This window comes from Musa acuminata, chromosome BXJ1-11 (genome assembly GCF_036884655.1).
Source record: "Musa acuminata AAA Group cultivar baxijiao chromosome BXJ1-11, Cavendish_Baxijiao_AAA, whole genome shotgun sequence".
Taxonomy (NCBI): domain Eukaryota; kingdom Viridiplantae; phylum Streptophyta; class Magnoliopsida; order Zingiberales; family Musaceae; genus Musa; species Musa acuminata.
This window is the reverse complement of record NC_088337.1, coordinates 30,255,004-30,279,642: the sequence shown is the minus strand read 5'-3', so window position 1 is coordinate 30,279,642 and position 24,639 is coordinate 30,255,004. Positions and strand designations below refer to the sequence as shown.

At 41.6% G+C, this 24,639-nt stretch overlaps 4 protein-coding genes across 5 annotated transcripts; 3 read left to right on the top strand and 1 right to left on the bottom strand.

Moving 5' to 3' along the window:
• Positions 1-406: 406 nt before the first annotated feature.
• On the top strand, positions 407-8,193 carry LOC103972059 (F-box protein At4g00755). 2 transcript variants are annotated; one of them, XM_065090773.1, is made up of 5 exons: positions 407-797; positions 2,493-2,831; positions 2,905-3,083; positions 7,274-7,392; positions 7,714-8,193. In XM_065090773.1, exons 1-5 carry the CDS (start codon positions 671-673, stop codon positions 8,027-8,029), a joined length of 1,080 nt encoding a protein of 359 aa, XP_064946845.1. In that variant the 5' UTR covers positions 407-670; the 3' UTR covers positions 8,030-8,193. The 2 variants fall into 2 exon arrangements, with proteins under 2 accessions (XP_064946845.1, XP_009384527.2); XM_009386252.3 differs by having other exon boundaries at positions 408-797; positions 2,415-2,831.
• Positions 8,194-13,531: 5,338 nt separating this feature from the next.
• On the top strand, positions 13,532-14,566 carry LOC103972057 (dehydration-responsive element-binding protein 1G-like). Its single transcript, XM_009386251.3, has one exon. It carries the CDS (start codon positions 13,620-13,622, stop codon positions 14,244-14,246), a length of 627 nt encoding a protein of 208 aa, XP_009384526.2. The 5' UTR covers positions 13,532-13,619; the 3' UTR covers positions 14,247-14,566.
• A 6,703-nt stretch (positions 14,567-21,269) lies between these two features.
• LOC103972056 (uncharacterized) lies at positions 21,270-22,566 on the top strand. The gene is made up of 2 exons (XM_018820528.2): positions 21,270-21,709; positions 22,429-22,566. The coding sequence occupies exon 1, from the start codon at positions 21,367-21,369 to the stop codon at positions 21,703-21,705; it is 339 nt and encodes a 112-aa protein (XP_018676073.2). The 5' UTR covers positions 21,270-21,366; the 3' UTR covers positions 21,706-21,709; positions 22,429-22,566.
• On the bottom strand, positions 21,964-24,502 carry LOC103972616 (subtilisin-like protease). Its single transcript, XM_009386965.3, has one exon. It carries the CDS (start codon positions 24,369-24,371, stop codon positions 22,098-22,100), a length of 2,274 nt encoding a protein of 757 aa, XP_009385240.3. The 5' UTR covers positions 24,372-24,502; the 3' UTR covers positions 21,964-22,097.
• Positions 24,503-24,639: the final 137 nt, after the last annotated feature.

Sequence of the window (24,639 nt, the reverse complement as noted above, 5' to 3'; positions counted from 1 at the left end):
TCAGGCGATCCAAATATTTAGGGATTGTTGAACACCAAATCATTTTCTTTAGTGGCAAACTTTGTTTTTATATTTATTAATTAGGAAATGATCCCAAAAATGTAAATTTTAAGGTGCTAATTATTATGGTGAAATTAAATCTTCATTAGTGTAATAAAATAAGTATTCGAATTAATAGGAGCACAATAAAATATTAAATTATGTGGATATGCATTGTGTTCGAATACGTCATTAGGGATACGTACGTAATTTAGGTGCTAAGGTAGGAAACTCTTGCAACTTACTTTCCCGATGTGCTTAGTTAAATCCCAACCGTATATTTTATGATCTTGATCAGATGGAGTCACATGATCAAACATAAGAATACTGTTTCCAACGAGGAGTAAGCATATTTGATATTTCGGTTATTGACGCCGAATTTACGCGAAAGTTTCCGTGACGATAAAAGGCGCGCTGTAAACCCTCATTCGTCTTCTCTCCCGTCGCCTCTCTCGCGATCTCTCGAGGATTCATGATCTCTCGCTCCGGTGTAGGGCTTCTCCTCCCTCGCCGCTCGTCCCTCGCCGTGGATCTGCTTCAACGCCATCTCCCGGTAAAATTCCTCGCCCTTCTCTCCAATTCGTCCTTTTGGGTACGATTGGGTTGAGTCGCGGGGAGCTGGTCGTTCGCGATGGAGGGTCGCTGGGATTTCTTGGAATGGCTGGGACCGGACGCCTCCACGGCGGTTCTCATGCTCCTGGACGATCCGGCTGATCTCGTGCGGGTCAGCGCCGTGTCCCAATCCTGGCGCCAGTTTGGTGAGTCGCCGTTTTCTGTGCCGCCAATAGAATCGATCATGATTGTTGTTTGTTGGAAGGTGATGGATGGGGAAGACGTAGTGATGTTATTTGGTTCGTTAATTTTGATCATTTTGCTCAATTGAGGTTTTCTCTGACCTAGAAGTAGTTCAAAATTTACAGGCAAAAAAATGGCCGGATATTATCACCTCAGGGTGCGCGCTGAACACCTCAAGTTCGAGAAGTTTCTCAATGATGACTTTTGATATATGATCGATATGTCTTCTTAGCTTAGGAAGCAAATATTTTATTGTAATCACTTTACTAAGTGTAATTATGTAAATAAGTGATAGGAGATCACGTTATCTAGAAAATAGTTTTTTTCTTCTTCTTCAGGTAATAGTGGTCTAAGGCATCATAATGGTGATTCTTCTCCATTCAACTAGACTGTTAGATTTTGAGACTAAAAGGATAATAAGGCACCCAAATTAGTGAAGGAATGTAACACTTGATGATGGGATTCTTGTGGTTTCACAAAGTGGGGCTTGCAATTAGAAATGGCTGGAAGTAGCAGTTACAGAGAAGAGCAGATGATATAATTGATAGTTGCAGACACAGCCATTTGGATCCGCATGGTATATAATTGTTTTGAAGTTTCAACTAAGACGGAGAAGATGTAGATCGGTGCTTGAAAGGAAGGAGGCACCAGTGACTGTGCAGGTTAAGTTAAGAGGATGAGATGGAGACAACATGTAAGGAGGCAACATGAGGGGGAAGGGGTATCGAAATTTAATTTTGGCTTGCAACCTAATTTGTCAATGCAATATGTGGCATTTTAAATCACAAGTCCCCTACAAAAAGGCTTGCAGATGGCTCACTTGTGGACAGCTTAGTGCACCCTACGTAAGGAGCTAGTACTAGCAAGAGTGGGTCTTCTACTACAAACTATGTGTAGTTGAAACAATAATAACTGTATGCTAGCTGCAGAGTTACAAGGAAAATCAGGAGACGAGGTTTATGTCTGCAGGATAAGAGAGGGGAGAAGGATAGAGATAGAAGTTAGGTAACAATGGCTTGGTGGCCTACAATAACCCATTCAATAAAGCATCAAGCATTCAACTTTTTGCTAATGTGTGGCCAACACATGGCAACTTATGTTGGACTTGCCCTAATACACTAAAATTTTTATCTTGTGAAAATGGGATAATAGCAATTTTGTTAAATGGTTGGATTTAATTATTTTTGTGAAAGTTTTGACCAGTAACATATTACTATATGTTTCTGTAGGACTAAAGTCTCCTAGCCAAAACTCTCTGTCAGGTCTGAAAATTTTCCTTTATCCCACTTGATAGTGTGAAAAATACAATCCAAATTGACTTGAAGCCCGTTTTTACATGGATCTAGATTTAAAAGTCTTGACTAGGACCTTAAGCAAACATGTTCTACGTTATTTTTTCACTCAATAAAGTTGATATTGTTTTCTGTAATTACCTTAATTTGTAATGCACAGTTAATAATTGTTTTCCATAACTACTTTATTTGCAACACTGCACATTTAGTACTGAGAATCATGGTCTTCTGTGATAGAATTTTATATTCATATTTAATTCTGAAGCAGCAGTTCAACATATATTGCAGTTATTGCAAATAGTTTTGGCAAAAGTTTATGCTTAAGGATTTTTCCTGAGGTGTCAAATTTTGCTCGCGTTGCTGAAGTAAGTAGCAGTTCCAACACTACAGAAGTAGGATCTAGTGCTGTTGCTGAATTGGAAAACCTGGGGAGAGAACACCGAGTGTATCTGTACTTAGGTCATTGTCTTGGTTCACCTAAAGGTAAAAGAGACTGCATTAATCAGGCGATCTGTGCTTCCAGCACCGATAATTTTCCAGATGAGAGCATTGAGAATACTTTAGAACCCAGTGAAATGGTGGACCGTAGGCCTTCTTATTGGTCGAGTGGGGGACAGAGAAATCCTGGAGTACCGGAGAGTCTGACGTACAGGCTGGTTGCAAATATCTGTCTCGTCGAGGAGATAAAGATACAGCCATTCAGAGGTTTGTCTTTGTGACATTTCCTATTGTCAATGTTCTTTCTCAGCGATTATGTTTAATTGGCCTTTTTATTCAGCATTTTTTCAGTATGGTCATCCCATCTACTCTGCCAAATCTGTACGTTTTCGGATGGGCTATTCCAGATCAGCACATGGAAAAAGTACTTCTATCACAAATGAGTGTGCAGGACATCAATCATCTCTTGATGACAAATATTGCTGGACGTATACTTCACCGGAATTTCCAATGGTGCAGGTGATTTGAGAATGCCAATCTTTAATAACCTACCATCAATATAGTTTTGAAAATATCTGGTCTTTATTAAATTGTGTAGCAAGCTAGAAACTTATATCTCGTATGTTTATTTATGTCAGTCATTCTTAATGACAAATTTGGAGAAATTAGTAAAAACAAAACCAGAGGAAAACCTTGTTGGTATCGTGAAATTGCTCCTTCGCAACCTGATCGCCCAGCATTTAAGTCAGGGAGACAACCTCTTTTCTTTTGAGGATAAGGTCGTGCATATTGGCCCACCTAGACCTCATATTGGTTGGAGCTGTATGCATTAGATTTATGTCATTAGGAAACTATAAAATTGCAAGTAGCATTACTATGTGGATTTGCATTTAAGTTGTCCATGTTGGATTATGATCATGTAATTTACCTATTTAGCCCAGTGCCTAGTCCAGCTCCTTGTTAGGATTCCTTAATTTTAGGGATTTGATATTAGTTTTTATTTTTCTATTCTTATTTAGTTTTGAGTTTTCCTAATTATGGTAGGAGTCCTTTGATATAGCCAATTAAGGATTGCTATTTTATTTATTTCCTTTATTAGAAATCATAGTCCTAGTTGATTAAGGATTATATATATATATATATATAATGTCTTTAGTTATTTTTCTCAAGCAATTAAATACAACTCAAAGCCTTTGGCTAGTTGGAGGTTGATCCTCTCGAAACGATCAAATCCCTATCTATTTTCTTAGATAAATCCATAGAGTTTTATCATTTGGTATTAGAGCATCGTTCGTAAAGTTCTTACAGCATTTCCTCGGTGTTCTCTTAATCTCCTCTTTGACGTCGCCATAGGCCCTGACGGCCATGTCGCCAACGTGTTCCCAAAGTTCTTGCTGCGTTTCCTCGACGTTCCCTCATTCTCCTCTCCCACATCGTCACAGGCCTCAACGCTTGCGCCGCTAACGACGATTTCACCTTCAATGCCAAGCAGTGCTCATGCCCTTGACCTAAAATAAAAACCGATTTAGGAATTATAGATCTACAATCATATGGAACGATTACTGATAATTCTATGAAATCACAATTTGAAGCCTTGGAAGCAAAAATTGAGAGCAGGCTGCAAGAAACTCTCAATGATTGCAAAAAGAGTTTGCTCGAGAGTTTTAGCAAAAATCAATAAGATGGAAGCTCGACTTCTGCCAGTAAACAACTAGATTGATCTGAGGTCACATGAAGAGGTTATTAAGAGCATGATAATGGCTACCCTCGCATGAAAGTAGAATTTCCTAGATGGGAAGATGGAGATCCGACTTATTGTATTTCTAAAGCAGAGAATTTTTTTTGCTTTCATAAAACTCAAGAAGATTCTAAAGTTGAAATGGCTTCAATCCAACTAGATGTGGATGCTATTCAATGATATGATTGGTATGAAACTTGTCATGGAGCTCTCGCTCCCTCATGGGAGCAATTTAAGAAATGGTTTATTATTCGTTGTGGACCATCTAAATATGAGAATATTGATGGGTAGCTTGTCAAAATTCGTTAGACTTATTGTGCTAGAGTATCAAAGTCTATTTGAACGACTATCAAATCGGGCTAAAGATTGGTCTGAAAGGCAATTAGTGGGAACATTCATTGAAGGTCTTAATTCAAACATTCATTGTGAAGTTAAGGCTTGCCAACCTCGCACTATGACAGTTGCAATTTTTTTTGCACGATTGTATGAAGAAAAAATTAACATGAAAAACCGTCGAACCAAGAGTGTTAATAGACAGGTGACTAGTATAAGTCAACTACTTCAACCATTCCTAATCATAATCATAATACTATAAGACTAACCCAAGAGGAACTCAAAGAACGATCGACAAAGGGTTTGTCCTAACATTGTGATGAAAAGTGGAATATGGAGCATCGTTGCAAGCAAGGAAAACTTTTGATAATTGAATCGATTGAGCAGGAACTAGAGATTGAGACAGTAGACTCTGATCACGAAGATATTGATAATAATGAGATTATTGAACCTATCACACATGTTGTTTGTGTATTAGCTGGCTATTCTAATCCTTAAACTATGAAAGCTGAAGGGATTTTGAAGCATCAGTCTGTTACTGTTTTGATTGATACCGGTAACACCAATAATTTTATAGATAACAAAGTTGCTGCCCGATTGGCCTATCGCATTGAACATTATGATAAGTTCGAGGTGAAGGTTGCTGATAGGCAAATTTTAACTTGTGATAGCAAGTGTTCCAAAGTGAAGCTTGTTATCTAGGGTCAAGGGTTGCTCATGGATTTTTTCTTACTATCATTGAAGAACTATAGCAAAATCGGTGCTCCTTTAACATCACTTTTGATGAAAGATGCATTTAAGTGGACTGAAGAAGCTACTCAAGCTTTTATTTCTCTTAAGTATGCAATGACTACTACCCCAGTTCTCGCTTTACTAAATTTTAATAAGTTATTCATGATTGAGTCTGATGCTTCTAGAGCGGGTATTGGAGCTATACTATTGCAAGAAGGTCGTCCAATCACTTATATTACTAAGGCACTTTCCTCATCTCATCTAAGTTTATCTGTTTATGACAAGAAGATATTAGTCATTGTTCATGCTCACCAAGTGGAGGCCTTAATTGATCAACGTGTTGTGATGCGCCATAGATACCTTTAACACTGAGGTGCTTGTTCACTGGGCTAAATTACCAATTAAAGATGTTACTTGGGAGTCTTATAAAGTATTAGAGGAGAAGTTTTCATAATTTGTTGTTGCTCAACCTTTAGGACAAGGCTGTTTTGGAGAGGCGAGAAATGTTTGGATTCCTTAATTTTAGGGATTTGATATTAGCCTTTATTTTCCTATTCCTATTTAGTTTTGAGTTTTCCTAATTATGGTAGGAGTCCTTTTATGTATCCAATTAGGGATTGCTATTTTTATTTATTTTCTTTGTTAGAAATCCTAGTCCTAGTTGATTAAGGATTAAATAACTCTCTCTCTATATATATATGTAATATCTTTGGTTATTTTTCTCAAGCGACCAAATATAACTCAAAGCCTTTGGTCAATTTGGAGGTTGATCCCCTCGAAGTGATCAAATGCATATCTATTTTCTTAGATAAAGTCCTAGGGTTTTATCACTCCTCTAGGTTTAGAATTATGTAATAGCCATGAAATCATGGCTTTCTACTATACCAGACATGTGGATGTCCTATGATCTTTTTTACTTATCAAGAAACACAATAACGGTCAGGGTGTTGCATTTATATGGAATTGCTTCAAATGTAGGTGTGTATCTTTAAATTTTAACATCTTGAGATCACATTTTTCTTGTCATACTTGTTCTTGGTTGTTGTATTGGAATTTTGGTAAATTCCTCTCTTTTACCCAGGATATATCATCGAGTCACTGCATAGTGCAATCACTAGTAACATAAGAACTTGTATGACATTGTTATTTATGATTTTTATTATTCCAAAAAGAATGTTCCTCTTGCTGTGCCACCGAAAAAAGTTTTAATGTTTGCAAATGTATTTGAGATGGCTTATCATAAAATGGAGACCACCTTAGGGTGGTTAATTGTTTTTGGCCTTCATATGCTATGAAGTTATGATATTAGGACATTAAAATGGAAGAACAAGTATGACGTTCTAATGTTTCATCAGAAGGAAAGCCCACTAGTGTGATAGTTGAATTAGATGTGCTGATCTTTTTTCACAAGAGATTCAGTCGGAGACAAAGTTGTTTCACAATGTTTGTACTGGCCCAGTGTATACTGCAATAACTGGCAAAACTGATTGGCTTCTTTGTGTCACCTGGAATTCTTTATTAAAAAATATATTTAAAGAAGTAACATTTGTTTTATTAAACTTCTTGAGTAGGATTGGAGAAATGAGAATGTAAGTTGAGACTATGTTATTCTATATGATGTTGATACCTACCTAATATGGGTAAATTCTGAATTATTACCTGCTCGACCAACATGACCTTAGTAGTGGATGAGTCTCAAGATGTGTGAAATGTGAAAGAGAAGATATAGATGCCTTCTGTGTTGAAGTGACAATTATGTCATGCTGAGGCTTCAAATCAGATAACTCTTTACTGCTTATGTAATGTTTAGAATTATTTTTTCTATCCAAATTTCTTTCGAGACATGTTCTGCAGAATAAGATTTTACCATCTATTTCTTACATGATTTGAAACTATTGTTAAGCAGGAAAATGTTTTGCAATCTTTTAAGCTTCCTAACCCTGTTATCTGCATTGGTGGAATATTGCGGATTGAGTTGCTGGGTAGGGTCCAGAGACAAGCAATGGATGACTTATATTACATATGGTGAGTCTGGATGTTTCAAATTTGATGTTCTGGCTGGCTGTCTGCCTTCTTTTTCTTGATTTTACCCTTAAGAGGCATTAGATTTTGTTGTCACTGATTTCTGGATTTGCTGCACTAGCAGTTTCATTAGTTCATGCATCCATAGCATATGCACATTAGATACTGGACATTTAGAATTGTGGTTTGTAAATACGCAAGACAATGCAGAATATGATGCCTTGAAGAATGCTTTCATTTATTACATGATCAAATTGACTTTAGGATGTGTTTGGAGTCATGTTGCTGAACTAATGTTTGATTTCTTTTTCTTGCATGTTGAAGTGTGTGCCATGTTCAAGTAATTGGTCGTCCGCTATCACCTGCATTAGATCTCGACATTCATGAGGGCACTGGTAGTTTGGTCTTGAAGTACTTCCCACATGCAAGCAGCTGCAAGACATCCGAGGGTTCCTCAGCAGATGAAGCTGGAGAGCCATCTTCATGGCGTTCTTTTGCTGTGAGGCTCAGACATTTAAGGGCTGTCAGGAGATGGAACCAAGCGATACTAAGCACGCTGCTCGGACCCATACAGTTTTCTGATGATGATGGCGACGATGATGACTATGACGACGGCTTGGAAGAGGAGACTTCTGTCTAGTAAGCAGCAGCTTACTCCCCCTTTATACTCATCATAGCATTAAGTGACAGAGCCTCCCCTTCTGTCTTTGGGTCTGTAGAGCTGCATGACGTTTTCTGCTTTGGAGTCTTAACATACACTTGTGCACAATGAACTGATATCTATCATCCATGTTGGTTGCTTCAGCTTTCTGGCTATAGATATGTATAGTAGTACTACTTGGTACATAAATTATTGATGCTCGTCTCCTAAGGAACTTATCCGAGGAAGGCCTCCACTTTAAATGACTCGACCATATTGACTTCATGTTTTGGAAGAGTAATGAGAAGTCTTTGGCACTTCGGCGGCTAAGATTCTACGAATGAGAAGTCTCTTCAGGTGAATGTATCGAAGAGTTAATATCTTTGGCGCGAGTCTAGGGGATGTGGTTTGATCAATTATTTGATAGACCCGGTCGGGTCGGGTCGGGTCGCGCGCGAGTCTACTTGGTCGGAGCGTATCATCAGCGGGTCCGCCCGAACCGACTTCCAACCGCTCCGAACTTGACTTCAGGCGGACCGCCACGAGGACCAGCCCGACCACACGCTTTCGTTTAGATCCAACCTAAAAATGTGCATCCCAACAATTCCCAACTCAGCCGGAGCTCTTGAGCGCCGCTCCCCCGCCCTTCCTTCCGCGCCGCGACCCGGCGGACCTTATCCTCGTCGGTGTGCGCAGTGGTCGATTGAGAGCGAGGCGAGCGATATGACGACTCGCATCACGCCCGGCGTGGGAGCCAACCTCCTCGGCCAGCACTCCGCCAAGAGGAACCGCAACGCCACCACCTACGTCGGCAACTTAGACCCGTAAATACCCTTTCTCTTTTCCTTTCTTTTCCCTACTTCTAATTGCACAGCTCGTCCCCACAGCGTAGGGTTTTAACTACTTTGCGGAGAAAGAAACCTCTCGGTTTAGGTATTAGGCTTTCGGCTCATCTTATCAGCTATCATTGGTGAGTATGGGATCTGTAAGCATCCATGAATTCTCATATGTGCTATCCATTTTATAGATCACTGAGTTTCTCAGCGAATTGTTTGTTCAAGCAGGCCCAGTTGGTAAATTCCAAACGATTGGTGTTTATTTGTCTTCTTGGTTGAATGTGATTCACCGACATCTTATTTTGTTGCTAGATCACCATCATTACAATAAAAAAAAAAAACCATATAGTTTGAACTCCTATGCATGATTAGCTTAGGACGCATGAAGTGTCGCCTTTTCAACAAGTCAATAACCCTATCTTTCTGTTTCCTATTGCAGTTTGTGAGGTAGTCCCTAATCGTCTCTAGTTTTAGTAATTCGGCAAGAGCATTTGAGTTTGTTTTTTGATCTGTACCGGAGATGGACAGCTTCCTGTACTGGGGGTTAACAGTTTAGATTATATTAAATATTATTCTGCAAATTCAGATCTTAGAGAGGCATCATTGGCTGTAATAGTGATCCCTTCATGCAAATCTACTTGATGAATTTGTTTGTTGGAGAAGCATCATAGAAACGTTTCTTAATTCTGAGAATGTCAGTGGAGACACCATTAAATTGACTGGTAATCTATTAATTTAGTGAAAATAGAACTCTCTCACACATTCTCTGCTGAAGTTATCACATTCTTCCAAAGAAAGGTGGTACTTGGGGGCAACGTACCCACCCACATTTCTTTCCAGGAAGAATTAATTGAAGAGATTGACAATATACAATAACAAGCTTGAGAGTAAGAAAAGGAATATTTTCTAGATCTTTTAGCAAGTAGGTTTCTGTTAATAATAGATACCCTCATTGAGCTTGTTAGTTCCAATCTTTATGCCCCTCTGGTTGATCTTACTATGTCATGTGCTTGATGCAAGTCAAACATTATACATCATTTTCCTTCAACTAGACAAGATACAACAATCATTTAGTGTCCCATTAGGAGTTATTATAATTGAAAATAACTCACCATCATGTCTTTCCTTTTTCTTTCTCAACTTTTTGTACTTTAGCCATTGTAAAATGTCTGTACCCATACCTTCTTTCTGGTGCTCCTCTTAAGTCTGTTATATCTGTATGATACTCTACACTGGAAAGTGTCCAGTTGTTTATGCAACTTCTTAGTAAGGCTTCCAGCTTTTTTATATATCTGATGGTATGTAGACTATACATGTTCTATTTTAGTGAAACTTAGTAGTGACAATCCTGACTCTGATTATGCTTGCAGTTAATGTCTCTGTTCCAAAAGATTTGCTGAGCTGAGTTCTAGCAGCTAGCAACCCTGGAACTCAAAGGATCAGACCACTTACCTTGTTTGCAAGTGGACTACCAACCCTTCCTAATGGCCCTCAGGCAAACAGATCAGTTCCTGCAATAATCCCTCCCAGGCCATTTGCCAATGGTTCGATCCTACCAGTACCACTGCCAGCAGTATGCCCCCCTCCACCACCAACAGTTGGGCAATTTCCTCTTATGCAGTCGCCTGCCCAGTCACAACCTGCCGTGCCTCCACCACCACTCCAACAGTTCAGGCCACCGCCGCCACCTTCTGGAATGGGTGTTCTGCCGCCTATGCTGTGGAGGCCATCCCTACCACCTTAGCAGGTGGCTGGAAGGCCTATGCCTCTGCTTTCGATGTCCTTTCCGCCTCCGCCGCTGCCAAATGGCTCAGCTCTCCCATAACTTCCACCAGATTATGTCCATCCATTGAATCACTCACTAGGAAGGCTTAAATCTTTTGTACATTGGCCACGGATCAGAAAATTTTCTTGAGACAGGGACACTATTCGGCATGTAAACTTGTATGGTATGACCGGTCATTTGGCATCTTGGCCAGTAGATTGCTTGTTTTGCTTGTAAAAGGGCTTTTATGCAAGTGCCAGACCTGCTGCAATAATCACATACTATATTGTGCATACAAAAAGTGTTGGAAGTGGATTTTGATCTCAGAACTGATAGTCTTTTCCAATTAAGCAGACAAGAATCTTCCTAATGTTATAAAATAAAGATTCCAACTATCAACTTTTGATGAGTAAGTGAGGGGTATCAACATCGAATTTATATTTTAATCATCAAAAATTCATATGATGATGTTTTGTGTGCATTAAAATCTGTTAAATATACAAATTAATCACATATAAAAAACGGTTGGACTCAATTTCTCTTTAATTACTATTTTTTTAAAAAAAATAAGAAAAAAAGCCCTTTTAAAAGATCCATGCCTTCAACATGTAATATGATAACACGCACGTGCGCCAAAAAGAAAAAAGGAAATCTAGTCCTGCAAAAGATAGATTCCGCTTATAATGCAAATAACGGTAAATCCCAATTGCCCACGGGGTTTCGGAGTCCCCATCCGTGTTCTAGAGGCCGATGACAGTTGGGGGTGCCGCGACTCTGTTGATGCCGCACCGCTCCGTACGCGCTGAGACAAGTAGCGTAATAACTGGCGCCCAACTGTCGCCCCACTTTTGTCTGAAAAGAGTGGGGTTGCGGATCTAAAGAAGAATCGAAGTTTCGTGTGGGCCATCCCCGACCTTTTCTCATGTATCCCAGGCAGGCTGGTATGCAGGTTGTGCGGGTCCCAACGGTGGCTCACGCTTACAAAGTACGACGTGTCACTTCAGCGTGTGTATATTTCGGGTTACGTCCCCGCTCCCAGGCACGAGGAACATTCGACCAACTGGATACTAGCACGTGACAGTTCTTTTTGGTACACCAACGCAACATAGCACTACTTTCTACGTCGCTTGCAAAAGCGAACTACAACAGATCAAAGCATATGATTTCAAGAAACCATATGAGTAGTGACGAGGATAATAACTATGATAAGATTCGGTTGACGTCACATGACGCTTCACGCCTCGATTGATACGACAACACCTGATCAAATGGACCAGAACGTCGGTCGAGACACATTAATGCTTGCTCAGGCTCAATCATTCACGCCACTCCAACGCTAGTGTCAGACGCTACCAGCCTGTCCCCTGCAAGCGAGCGGCTCAGGAAGCAGTAAGCTTCCCTATAAATATCCTTTCGCTCATCAAGAGAGGGGAGGAGAAAAAACACCCCTTAACCACCATTAACTGACTTGATCGTCGGAGGGGTCGGACCAAGCACCCCGACCTGACTTTTTTGTGCAGGTGCGAAGTCGAAGGTCCTCACCGTCGGATGCGAAGGCGAGGAGTTCCTGCCCGGAAGAAACGACGACCCTGTCCGACCATCGCATCAGATCACCTCGACGGACTCGAAGGCCGTCTCAAGAAGATCCCCCATCATCCGGACCCGAACCGAGCCGCGTCGACCCCGAGACCTCGGCTCAAAGTTGTTTCCCACGACAAGTAGCAAATGATTTTTTTATAATAAATAATTAAGAAAGAAAGAAATAGAAAGATAAGAATCAAAAGATAATAAAATATTATAAGATAATTACTAAGTTCGATGTGACAATTATGATCTCACATCACTCACACACAAACACGATTCATTAATTAATTTCTAATTCATTACTTTTTTTTTTCTTTAAAGAAGATGATATTTTTCATTTCATCCGAAGAAAAATTCTTTTTTTATGATGATATTATTGGTTGATTTCACTCATTTTTTTAAAAAAATATTTAATATTAAAGATTCTATTTATAAAAAAATTTGAAAATGAGAAACGCTCAGTTCCTTATCCCACCTTAGTTCCAAGATCAATGATGTTCGTGTTTCCTATCTCGCTTCCTATAAAAGATTGAGATAAGAGTTTAACCTGTAAAGTTTTACTAGTATATATATATATATATATATATAACTCATAAATTTATTTCTTATCAAATATATTGATGTAACAAAAAATATATTTCATTTAAATGATTTTCTAATACGAGGATATCACTTTTCGATGATTGATGTGATGTGTCCAATAATCATTTATAGAATTTTGTGTTGAATCTTAATTGACCGAATTCAATCATTATATCATCACTCGAATCCCATCAGAACAGATAATTAGTGGTGATAAAAGAATATATTTTTGTAATTGAAGGTAATAGAAGAAACTAGCCTATCTGTCCCTCGTTGTTTCGCAGCAACTTGTTGTTCCAGAAGTAGGGGTGCTGCGCAAGTCCAGTCGTCGCATCAAGTTGGTGTTGGTCTCATTCCAAGCGGTCCTTCACATCCGGACGCAGCCAAGGCAATCCATCCTTGTCCGAAGGGGACAACCAACCGAGACGGAGTCCACGGGAGCAAATCCACGCTCCAAACCGGCTCACGGAAGCATAAAGGACTGAGACCGAGTGGGAACAGTTCGCCGGATCACATCAATCCAACGGGCCGAGGTGGTGGTTCCCCCGAGCCTGTGCTTCACGGCTGGGCGAGCGATGACCGACCCCACTGATGCGACCCCGTCCCAACTGGCTCCTCCTCTGCAGCCCATCCACTTCACTCCCCCGCCCCAACCTGGCATTCCGTGTGCCGCGTAAACAGCGACCTGCCTCCCCCGATTTATACCACCGTCCGCTCTTTTACCCACTCAACTCGAACGCACCGCGCTACTCCCCGAGCCCGCCTCACACTCCACTCCACAGCAGCAGCAGCAGAGGAAGAGGAAGAGGAGGAGAAACGGAGAATGGAGAGCGTTAGCAGTGACTCGTTGGATTCGCCGGTGGCGCGACGGTCGGGGTCGGACGAGGAGATCTCCTACACGACGGTGTTGTCGGCGCCGCCGAAGCGGCGGGCGGGGCGCACCAAGTTCCGGGAGACGCGGCATCCGGTGTACAAGGGCGTGCGGCGCCGCAACGGGGACAAGTGGGTGTGCGAGGTGCGGGAGCCCAACAAGAAGTCGAGGATCTGGCTGGGCACCTTCCCCACCGCCGAGATGGCCGCCCGCGCCCACGACGTGGCCGCCATGGCCCTCCGGGGCCGCTCCGCCTGCCTCAACTTCGCCGACTCCGCGTGGCTCCTCCCCGTCCCGGAGTCCTCCAGCCCCGTCGACATCCGCAAGGCGGCCGCACGCGCGGCCGAGGCATTCCAGCCCCAGCCGGAGTCCGACAACGTCCCCGAGCAAATGGAGGATCACGTGATGGCAATGGAGACAGTCGACGACCCGTTCTTCATGGAGGACGGGCTCAACTTCGGCATGCAGGGATACCTGGACATGGCACAAGGGTTGTTGATCGATCCACCGCCACCGCCGGCGATGAATGAGGAGGACGAGATGGACGGGGATGTGATACTGTGGAGCCATTCCGCCTGAAGATACCGTAATCACCACCTGTACAATGTAGGTTAAGAGTGCTCGTTGGCCGGAAGCGGTGGCCAATTCAGTGCCTCTACTCCTCCTGCATCAGTTTGGTGGGAAATGGAGTGTTCTATAAATAAGACCATTCCGAAATCTCCCTCTCTATATAAATATGAGAAGCAGAATTCGGGTAGTAAAGCTTTGAAATGGAGGGAAACAGAGGGGAAGAGTTCAAAACAATCTATGCTTTTAGAACAGTATAATCTGTGTTTTGTCTTCTAATTTGGGGGAGAAGCTAATGCTAATATGCAGCGGACCGGATGCACTTCTCAGTATCTCCGCGTCCCAAATTATTGTGCCCTAAATGGGGTCAGCTGTTGGTAGATAGATATAGCCGTACTCGTTAGATTTTTCTGTGGATTTGGAAGTTTGAGGGATTACCGGCGGCAAATCAAGACGTGTCAGGCCAACATCGCGATCGACCACGCTTGGATCTTGTCGGAAGCAACAAACTGAGGTGGCGGGCCTTCACTGGTGGACCAGTGGATTCGCTCTGATGGTAGATATCATTCGAAGCCATGTCATATAGGAGTCGATCGAAAATTTGACCCACAAATAACCAGTAGGCTAAATCCCACGAGAACGGATGTATCGCGACGCTCCGAGAGACTTTCTAGTAAGAAAAATAATTTAAATTTTTTATTCAAATATAATTTAAATCAAACAGAAGGTTAATGCAATGCTTTAGGAATAAGAAGAAGAAGAAGAAGAAGGAAGGATGAAATAGAGCTAGAAAAGGTTGTGAGATCAATGCTTTAGAGCCTTCACCACTCCAATTCCTCTAAAAATTAGCTTAAAATAGGTTTATGAAGTAGAACATAATTGTTTCGAGGTCCACTAAGAAGCTTTTGTGGGCTTTATTCAAATGCTACTTAAGTTGGTCGAGCAATCAAACAAACTCAAACTCTTTTATTTTATTGGGTCATAGTAGGATTCTAATTATTTGGCATAGATTACGTATGTCACTATCGGTCTCGAACACAAACTAAAAAAGTAGAGAATTGCATTGTTTTTCTAAAATTTATGTCACATGATATTTCTTTATTCTTTGCTTTTGTTATTGAGATTATTGACGATGAATAGGTAGAATGGAGTGACTTTTTTTTTTTTTTTTCCAACTGACTCATTTTAATTGATCTTAATAAATTATCATCAATAGGTGATTTATTAGCTATTGTTGAGGGTGGTGATCCTCCGACATGATTTAAGTTGATGATCTCAATTCGATTATCACTATGTGTTATGCACTTTTATGTCATTTATGTCATGGCCTACAGTTGATACGACTTAGTCTAGTCCCGAAAGCGCAAGATCATCCATATAATTTCTCAAGAGGAAGAGGAACGGGGAGTGATATCGGAGTGGAGGTGATTGGCTCTAGGGCTACGAACCAACCTTCGAGGGCATCCCAAGGTGGAGATGAGTTATGCTTTATCTTTATCATGATCTTACACAATAGATCGATTTTGGGAAAGATTTCTAATTGAACCCCTCTAATAATTAAGTTAGTGAGCATAGGTTCACTTGAGATAGAGAATCGTTATTTATACCTACGGAGATGATCGAAGGGTACGATGGTTGATAATGACCGCCAACACCTCGTGGGACGCAGTTGCATAGGCAATTAGCTCGTATGACTCCTATAGTGTACATCATGAGTTTTTGAGGTACGACATTGACTCGCACGATCCCACACCGCATGAAATTGATCGGAAGGGCATCACCCGCTAGGTTGGTATCCTTCTATATCAGTCAAATGTTAGGTTATGTTTCACGTTGATTCTATTCTATAACGAGAATGTTATGATGGGAGGGCAACACTAGAAGCTTCCAATATAGATTACAGTGATCCACGCCATGGCATTAGTTGAGTGTTCTTCATCCAAAATGAGGTTTGAAGATGATATTGGGTCCCCCACCCCATAACTCATAATGTATCACAGTCTCATTTGGGAATATTTTGTCAAGAAATAAAAAAAAAGTTTGAAATTGAAGAACTACATATTTTATTAAATCAACATAATTCCATAAAGGATCGGATTAATAGTAACTGAAAGTTGTATTAGAAATAGAGAAGACAGATTTTGGTATGTTTAATTCTTTGTTTTGTACAAAATCAAATATGAAGGAAAAATAATTGAAAAGAAACAGCAGAAAGAGAATGAAAATTTAAAAAATAATAATAGGAGATTGAGACATGATATCATTTTCACTTTATTTTTTGATGATAAGTTAGTGTTGAACTTCGCGGTCAAGAAAAAAAAAATTAAATAAATTTTAGAATATTACTGCATTGTTATTTGCCCATCTAAGCATTCGGCCATATAAATATCTTAAGCCAAATAATAAAATAATTTTTTTCACTTTTAGAGGAAAATCAAGAGGGGATTACGATAAGACTCCGATAAATAGAAGAACTATGTATTTTGAGACGATATGCAATTAGTAGTCAATCAGCCCATGCTTTGCATATAATAATTGTTAGAAATAAAAATCAATGATGTCTGAGTCAATCAGATGTAACTGAGATTCATATGCTTTATGGATGATCCATATGAATGTCTAGGTTGGATGAGTTTTCTAAATCTCTTTGATACTCAATTTAGTCCCGATGTAAATTAGTCCCCAAAGAAAAAAAAAATCTAACCTTGATTATTATGCAAAAGATAGATTTTTATATTAGGTAAAAAATTATCCTATAAAATGTTCTTTTGAGAAGCAACCCTTAACTATTACCTTTTGGACTGATATCAAAGGGATAGAACTTATCTCTATTTTATCGATCAAACAGGTACGTGTATAATTATATGTTAGAATATTTTTTATCAATAATAAATATTAAAATATGATTACACCGACATAATTTTCGTCATCTATTATTCCCATTGATATTGCACGTTTTGGTCGATCTCCTTGCTAACTCAACCTTTAGTGGAATAGACCATTCCTAATCTTTTAAGTTGGCAACTACAACACTCATCTTCGTCACTCATTGGAAAGAAGATTAACATATGGACAACATGATAACACATCATGTCTCATCGAACACATTAGACATCCATCATGTCGGTTGCAATACCAATCGCAAGATAACATTGACTCAACACTAATATAGTTATCCGATGGAGTAGAAATGATAGATGATTTTATATAATTATATCATAAATAAATTCTTAATTATAATTTTTTTATATAATTATCTAACAAATCTCTTATTTTTTAATATTAAATTTATGATAAAGAGACTTTGATTATTTTTGTACTTTCGTACGTGTCTGAGTAACTAAAAGAATAACTAATACTCGTCCTCCAATTCACTTGAATCTTATGTTTCAGTTTAACAAATTGATAAGGTATATTATGGACCCCAATCACGTCATAACCCACGTTGCCTCACACCCCTGCCAAGTCAGCATGAGGGGTTACTTCCTCATGTCGAGCCGAGACCCATACCAAGAGGCACCCCTCGCCAAGTCTCGTCCCGGAAAGCTTATGGCGGTGTCACATGGTGTCGTCTTGCACATTCCGGATGGCGGCTGCACAAAGGTACCATCTCGTCCCTCGGGATCGGTTGCCAAATCCGTGTACAACTGATCCTCGCACAATAGTATAAAAATCTCTGATCGGCATCTGATCTAGGAGGGAAAAAGAAAGAAAGCAACTGCTAACTTAATCTACGAGGGGCCAAAGTCGGAAACCCCCCGACGAGGGTCTTCTATGCAGGAGCTCGGTCACCCCATGACTGCGACCGAGAGACACCTTGGTTGAAGACGTCGTCGTTTCCCAGACTTCTCGATATAATCAACTTCAACTCTCGTGCCAGCCAACCAAGGGATGCTTTCTCGGAAGACGAGGTCGACAGCTCGACCCTCGACCCAGCCAGCTCAGATATTCCTTCCGACTACCAAGAGCTTCGAATATCAACACGTGGACCAAGCCGTGCAGACTCCTTGGGCACGACACATTAGTTCACCGACACAAATATACTCAAATCCGATCTATATAACTATTTGTCTATCCAAATCTGGTCAAAGACATCCGAACCTAATCCAAATAATGTAGAGAAATCCATGCATCATCCGAAAGAGTAACGAGATGGCTGGCTAAGTCTTGTGATGAATGAATACAGGTAGATGCATATGAGCGCATGCGTCTCAATGTTGACTTCACAGCAGTAGGTTGCTTGCCGTCTTGTCATCATTACATACGTGTCAACGTGTGGATGAGGTGAAGGTGGTAGTTCATGCGTCGTTCTCCGCCTATAGCCGGCTTTCGATGAATGGTAACAAGTAGATGATTGTTTGCAGGTCGTGTGACTCTATCATGTCGATGATTTCTTCTTCCTTTAGCTTTCCTGTCATTTCCACCATTAAACCTGCTTCGTGACATGGCATGTCACATTCCTACAAGTTATAATAAGGTGGGGCAATAAAGGACATTAAATTAGTGACTTGATGATTCTAAATTCACGTAGTCGACGATGATCCCAATCAAATACTGATGATCGTGTATAAGTTTAAGATACCATTAGTTTCCGTTCCTAAATAATTCTTATCATAATGTGCATTTGGCTTCATCATTATGATTCTTTCCTACTATGACTATGACTATGACTATGATATGGTCTTTGTGCCAACTTACAATGCGTTAATCAAAATGATTATGAACTTAATAATTTTAATGAAATAATCCTATAAATTCATTTTTAATATTAGACTTGAGAGAAAAAGAGGTAAAATGTGAATGTTTAACGAGCCCGATTCATCCTAGCTGGACTTGCATTAGGAGTCCTAAATTTTATCCACTATATTTTTTGATATTTGATGTAGGGTTGATCGGCACTCCTTATCGAGTGAGATTTCTGACATAACTCCTTCGATGATTAAATTAGATTCTCAAAGTAGATTAAGTATAGATAAAGGTAAAAAGGATTATACCTTGATAACTGTATTTTGCTTTGTAATTGGTTCCCCCTTAGCTACTAATAATCAACAGAAAATTTTTAGAATAAAAGTATTTTTAAAATATTATCTGTTCGATTGATTTTGATATTGATGGATAATGACCGAAAAAGAATCCAATTTTTGTGACATGATTATTATCATAAATAATTCTTATCATAATGTGCATTTGGCTTCATCATTATGATTCATTCGTACTATGACTATGATATGTTCTTTGTGCCAACTTACAATGCTTTAATCAAAATGATTATGAACTCAATAATTTAATGAAATAATCCTATAAATTCATTTTTAATATTAGACTTAGAGAAAAAGAGGCAAAATATGAATGTTTAACTAGCCCGATTCATCCTAGCTGGACTTGCATTAGGAGTCATAAATTTTATCCACTATATTTTTTTATATTTGATGTAGGGTTGACCAGCACTCCTTATCAATATCGAGTGGGATTTCTGACATAACTCCTTCGATGATTAAATTAGGTTCTCCAAGTAGATTAAGTATAGATAGGGGTAAAAAGGATTATACCTTGATAACTGTATCTTGCTTTTGTAATTGGTTCCCCCATAGCTACTAATAATCAACAAAAAAATTTTAGAATAAAAATATTTTTAAAATATTATCTGTTCGATTGATTTTGATATTGATGGATAATGATCGAAAAAGAATCCAATTTTTGTGACATGATTGGATGGTGATAATTGATGTCTTTCGTTTCTTTAAAGATGTCGTATTGAGTTTTGAATAGAGATGTTATTTTTTTTTGGACGAGGTTGATATTGATTTCATATAAATTTTTGGCCTTCTCCTCTAATTGTTATATCTCAAGAAATAATCAAATCATATTGTTGAAAAAAATAGAAAACAAAAAAATTATTGAAGAAGCTTTTATTGAATTAACATGTCTCTCTCCTCCAAGATGACATATTGTTGTTGTTGTTGCTGCTGGCAGACTTCGATGGCTATGAAGTTTCGCTCGTCTCACCTGCTTTGTTACCATATTGGAAAAAATAGAGATAAGAAAAAAAAAATTATTGAAGAAGCTTTTATTGAATTAACATATCTCTCGTCTATTTATAGGAGGGAGGATTTCCTTGATAGAGGATTTTTCTCTATTCGAACAGATAGAGAGATTTCCTAAACTAGTAAATCTTTATCTAATTCTTTTATCTTTGGTTTTCTAAATACGGAACTATCTAAACTAAATGAAAAAGAGATTATTAGATGAGTTATTTTTCTCTCGAGTTATCTAAGTTAAATCCCTTGGATTAAGCTTTATGTCAAATGCAATCGTTCATATATGCTGCTATCTTTTCTTTTGTGAGCTTTAAATATCTGAATCACGCTCTTGCAGTCACCGTGTGATCGAGGGGAATCAAGAGCCGTCCACGACACCAAAACACGTTAATATGCGTGCAAAAGGCTAGACGACGGAGGGGTGCGGTGGCTTGTCATTGCCATGGTGGAGTTCAACCCTCGGAAGGTCGCACGTCCCCATACGAGCCCGTCAATATGGCCTGACAAGGTTTAGGGCTTAATCAGTGTGCCAAATTCAATGACCGTAACATATGCCTAACGATCAATGATGCGTGCATCACACCATCAACTGAGATTACAATGTGCCAACTGCCAGATGTGATGATAGCAGTAGACTGCCGAACATGTTGCGTATGATTCTACTGTTACGCACATTTTTATGTACGTTCTGGTGTGCTATATGATCAAAGAATGCAGCTCGCTGCTTTGATATCAGTGACCCGAGTTGATCAAACCAAGCAAGCGCTTAGGATGAAGGTGGGCGGTACAATGGACGGTCTAACATCCAAAGCAGATCATATGGTTAGATAAGTATTAATTGTCAAGCGGTCATATTCATATTGATTTTTTTCATATTTTAAATAAAAGAATATTAGGTTGAGAATGGCCCACATGTCATTAGGTCCACAACCGTGAGCGAAACCGCCCACCACTCCGTACGTGGACTGTTTGCATCCTTAAAGATAACCGTAGCCTCCAAAACTACCCCCGACCGCCCACGAAACGGCCCCAGAAGTCCCCACCGCGCCACCCTCAGCCGCGCCTCTTCCTGCTCGCCCTGTCTACTACCTCAAATGGCCGCTTTCGCCAGGAGGTCCCTTGCCACCGCCGTCTGGATCGCCGATGCCGCTGCGTGGTTGCTGGCGATTGCCGTCGTGGCGCTCTTGCTGCTATGCTCGCTGCGGGAGGGACCAGCGTCGGGCGAGCCGATCGGGGGGGCGCCGGTCCGTGGCGGGAGGCTGATGGAGCGGCGGTGCGACGAGATTTACGTGGTGGGGGAGGGGGAGACGCTCCACACCATCAGCGACAAGTGCGGAGATCCCTTCATCGTGGAGCGCAACCCGCATATCCACGACCCCGACGACGTCTTCCCCGGCCTCGTCATCAAGCTCCTCCCCTCCGAGCCCAAATAGATGGGTACATAGATAACGCTGCTCTGCTACTCTTCGCTCTTCTCTTTCACACGAATATAGGATTTGGCACACCATACCATCAATTCAGTAGAAATGAACATATAGATTGAAGATGGAATGGTTTCTTTTCCGTTCTGTAATCTGTTTCCTTTTCTCGTGTCTGATGATGGAAGATGAGAAAAAACGATGAATCGAGTTTCAAAGTTCGGTCAACGAACCATCTTTCCTCGGTTTCAGTTGCGTTCGAATCGTTGCAATCACACAATCATGTCCGCTAGCCACAGTTTGAATTTTGACTTTGACTCGCCAACTTAAGTCCAAGATTGGATAGTCGAATTCGAGTCCCATACTTACTGGAATATATGTTTATTAGGATTCTTGCAGAGTTACAGTCATGCTCTTACGACGATCGGAATCCTCACAGAATGCATATCGGAAACCCACCACAAGTTTCCTTCTGCATCATTCACATTGCTGCTTTGCCAACTCAAACTCACACTGTAGGTTTTCTTCTCGTTCTCATGTGAGAACTCCAGCGTCTCTGGTGAGACCTTCGCTGATACTCCACTGAGCTTATCCACCTTGATCTTGAATACGGTCTTCCCTGAGCGAAAACATGTCACCGTCCGATTCACTGTTATGTTATCGAAGCTCGCAGCTGCCGTTATCACTATCGCCGGGTAGTTCAGCTCCACGTCCTTGATCTTCTTGACGGTGTCGCAGGTGACTCTGCGGTGGGTGACGATCTCCACTTGCGCATCCGAGTAACCCAACCCACAGAGGTAGCCGATGTAATCGTCGACGTTGAGGTCATAGAGAAGGCCGGGGTCAGCGGCTTTTGTTGGGTTGACATGTCCGGTTCCCGTCGCGAAGAATGTCGCCGGTTGGTGCAGCTCATCGGTTATTGGCTTCCCGTCGTTGGCCACGATATCCGAAGTCGTCATGATTGCCGATTTGATCGCCGCCGGCGACCAGTCAGGATGTACGGACTTTATGAGAGCCGCAGTCCCGCTAAGATGAGGTGTCGACATGGAAGTCCCAGAAATCATGTTGAAGAACACGGTGGCCGAGTTATTCGGGGAAGGGCCTACCTCGAAGGGCCATGCCGCGAGAATGTTGACGCCTGGTCCGACCACATCGGGCTTCAGAATGCCGGGGCTTATAGAGTTAGGCCCTCGAGATGAGAAGAAACTTATTGTAGGAGATGGAGAAACCCCCAGGATTGTGCCCTTGAAAGTGATGGAGGCCACCGGCTCCTTGGACGTGTTTACGTACTTCTCGATGCTCGACCCGTTGACGTAATTAAGATGCGATGCCGGGAGGACATGGGCTTCGGCCAATGTGGTGTAGCCATCAAGTTCTCCGTTGATGAGCAACATGGCCGCGCCGCCATTGGTCTTCACTGTCTCGCCAAGTTGGATCCGAGAACCGAGCGAACGCTGACACACCACCATCTTCCCCTTCACCTCGGGCATGACCACACCAACCAGGCAATTGCGATATTCTTGTGAACTACTTGGCATCACCAGAGGCAGCATGGTGGACGAGAAGTTGGCCGGTTGAAAGGCTGTTTCACCATCGAACTCGAGACCGTTCCCGAGCTTGACGGTCGCCCTTATGTTCCGATCAATGGTGGTGGCGCCAACCGTTAGGATCCATGGAGCCTCATTGGAGAGCGTTGAAGGTGACGGGCCGGAGTTACCCCCAGCACAGCTGACGAAGATCCCTTTCTCGATCGCACTAAACGCCCCAATCGCGATAACGTCAGCGTACAGAGCACGGGGCCCTCCTCCGAGAGACAGAGACAGCACGTCCACCCCATCCTTGATCGCTGCATCCATCCCGGCGAGGACATCGGACGTTATGCAGCCGTCGGAGCTGCAGACCTTGTAGATGGATAAGTGAGCACGCGGCGCCACGCCAGCGGCGGTGCCGTTGCCACTTCCGAGCACGTTGGCGTTTTTCACGAAGTTCCCCACCGCTGTGCTCGAAGTGTGGGTTCCGTGCCCTACTTCGTCATCTGCAGCGCCTTCAGGTGCCGAGCCACCGCCGCTGCTTGTGAATATTCTTACTCCAATCACCTTGTTGTTGCATCCGATCCCATTGTGGGGACAATTCCCCTTCCATCTCGATGGTGGGGGTTCCATTCCATCGTCGCCGAATGATGGATGCCCGATCGCTAACCCGGTATCCAACACCCCGATGATAACACCCTTGCCCATGTTGGAGTTGCTCCAGAGGCCTTGGCCGGGTTGCAGGCCGAGTAGCTCAGGGGTGTGGGTCGTCAGGAGAGGCAACTTGACGTCCTGATACGACGCCAGGAACCCTTCCTTCTGCTCTATGTACCCGAGTTCCTCTTCTGTTAGCCTGGCAGCAAACCCAGTGATGGCGTCGCTGTATGCGTAGACAAAGCGTACCACACTGGAGTTCGCAGCGATCGGCGGCAGCAGCGACCGGTACCAATTCTCCAAGGCTTGGGTGCTGGCGAAGGTAGCGTTCTCGGGAAGCCGCATTCGAATTATGTATGTCCGCAGCTTTGAAGCATCGGCATCTTTGATTTCCCGGTCAATTGGAGAAGCATCAGGGGAAGCAGGCATCACTGGAGAAAGACCGGACAAAAGGAGGAGAGCAAGGAAACAGAGAACCCATGTGCTAAGATTCTCCATTGAGGAAAACAAGGAACTCGAAAGCAACAGCGGAAGAAGGGGTTTGAGCTCTGGTATTCAAGTTCCTGTAACAATGCTTGCATTTGTAGGGAGCCACTGTTGACTAAAGACAAACATAGAACGGTTTCTGAAGTGTCTCAGTCTCGGAAGAAGTCTGCAAGCAATTAAGAAGTGGACTGAACCCGTTCCGAGCGTTGCAAAACGAACGGTCAAATGACAGTCTAACCGTTGACTTATCAGACAAGTTTCATCAACACTGTCCAACATG

What these genes read in the sequence shown, in the direction of transcription:
- LOC103972059 (XM_009386252.3), top strand. Translation starts at nt 671, where the DNA reads ATGGAGGGTCGCTGGGATTTCTTGGAATGGCTGGGACCGGACGCCTCC. An exon ending in CCAATCCTGGCGCCAGTTTG is followed by an intron (nt 798 to 2,414) that starts GTGAGTCGCCGT and finishes CATATATTGCAG; the next exon opens with TTATTGCAAATAGTTTTGGC. An exon ending in AAAGATACAGCCATTCAGAG is followed by an intron (nt 2,832 to 2,904) that starts GTTTGTCTTTGT and finishes CTTTTTATTCAG; the next exon opens with CATTTTTTCAGTATGGTCAT.
- LOC103972056 (XM_018820528.2), top strand. Translation starts at nt 21,367, where the DNA reads ATGGCCGCTTTCGCCAGGAGGTCCCTTGCCACCGCCGTCTGGATCGCC.
- LOC103972616 (XM_009386965.3), bottom strand. Translation starts at nt 24,371, where the DNA reads ATGGAGAATCTTAGCACATGGGTTCTCTGTTTCCTTGCTCTCCTCCTT.
- LOC103972057 (XM_009386251.3), top strand. Translation starts at nt 13,620, where the DNA reads ATGGAGAGCGTTAGCAGTGACTCGTTGGATTCGCCGGTGGCGCGACGG.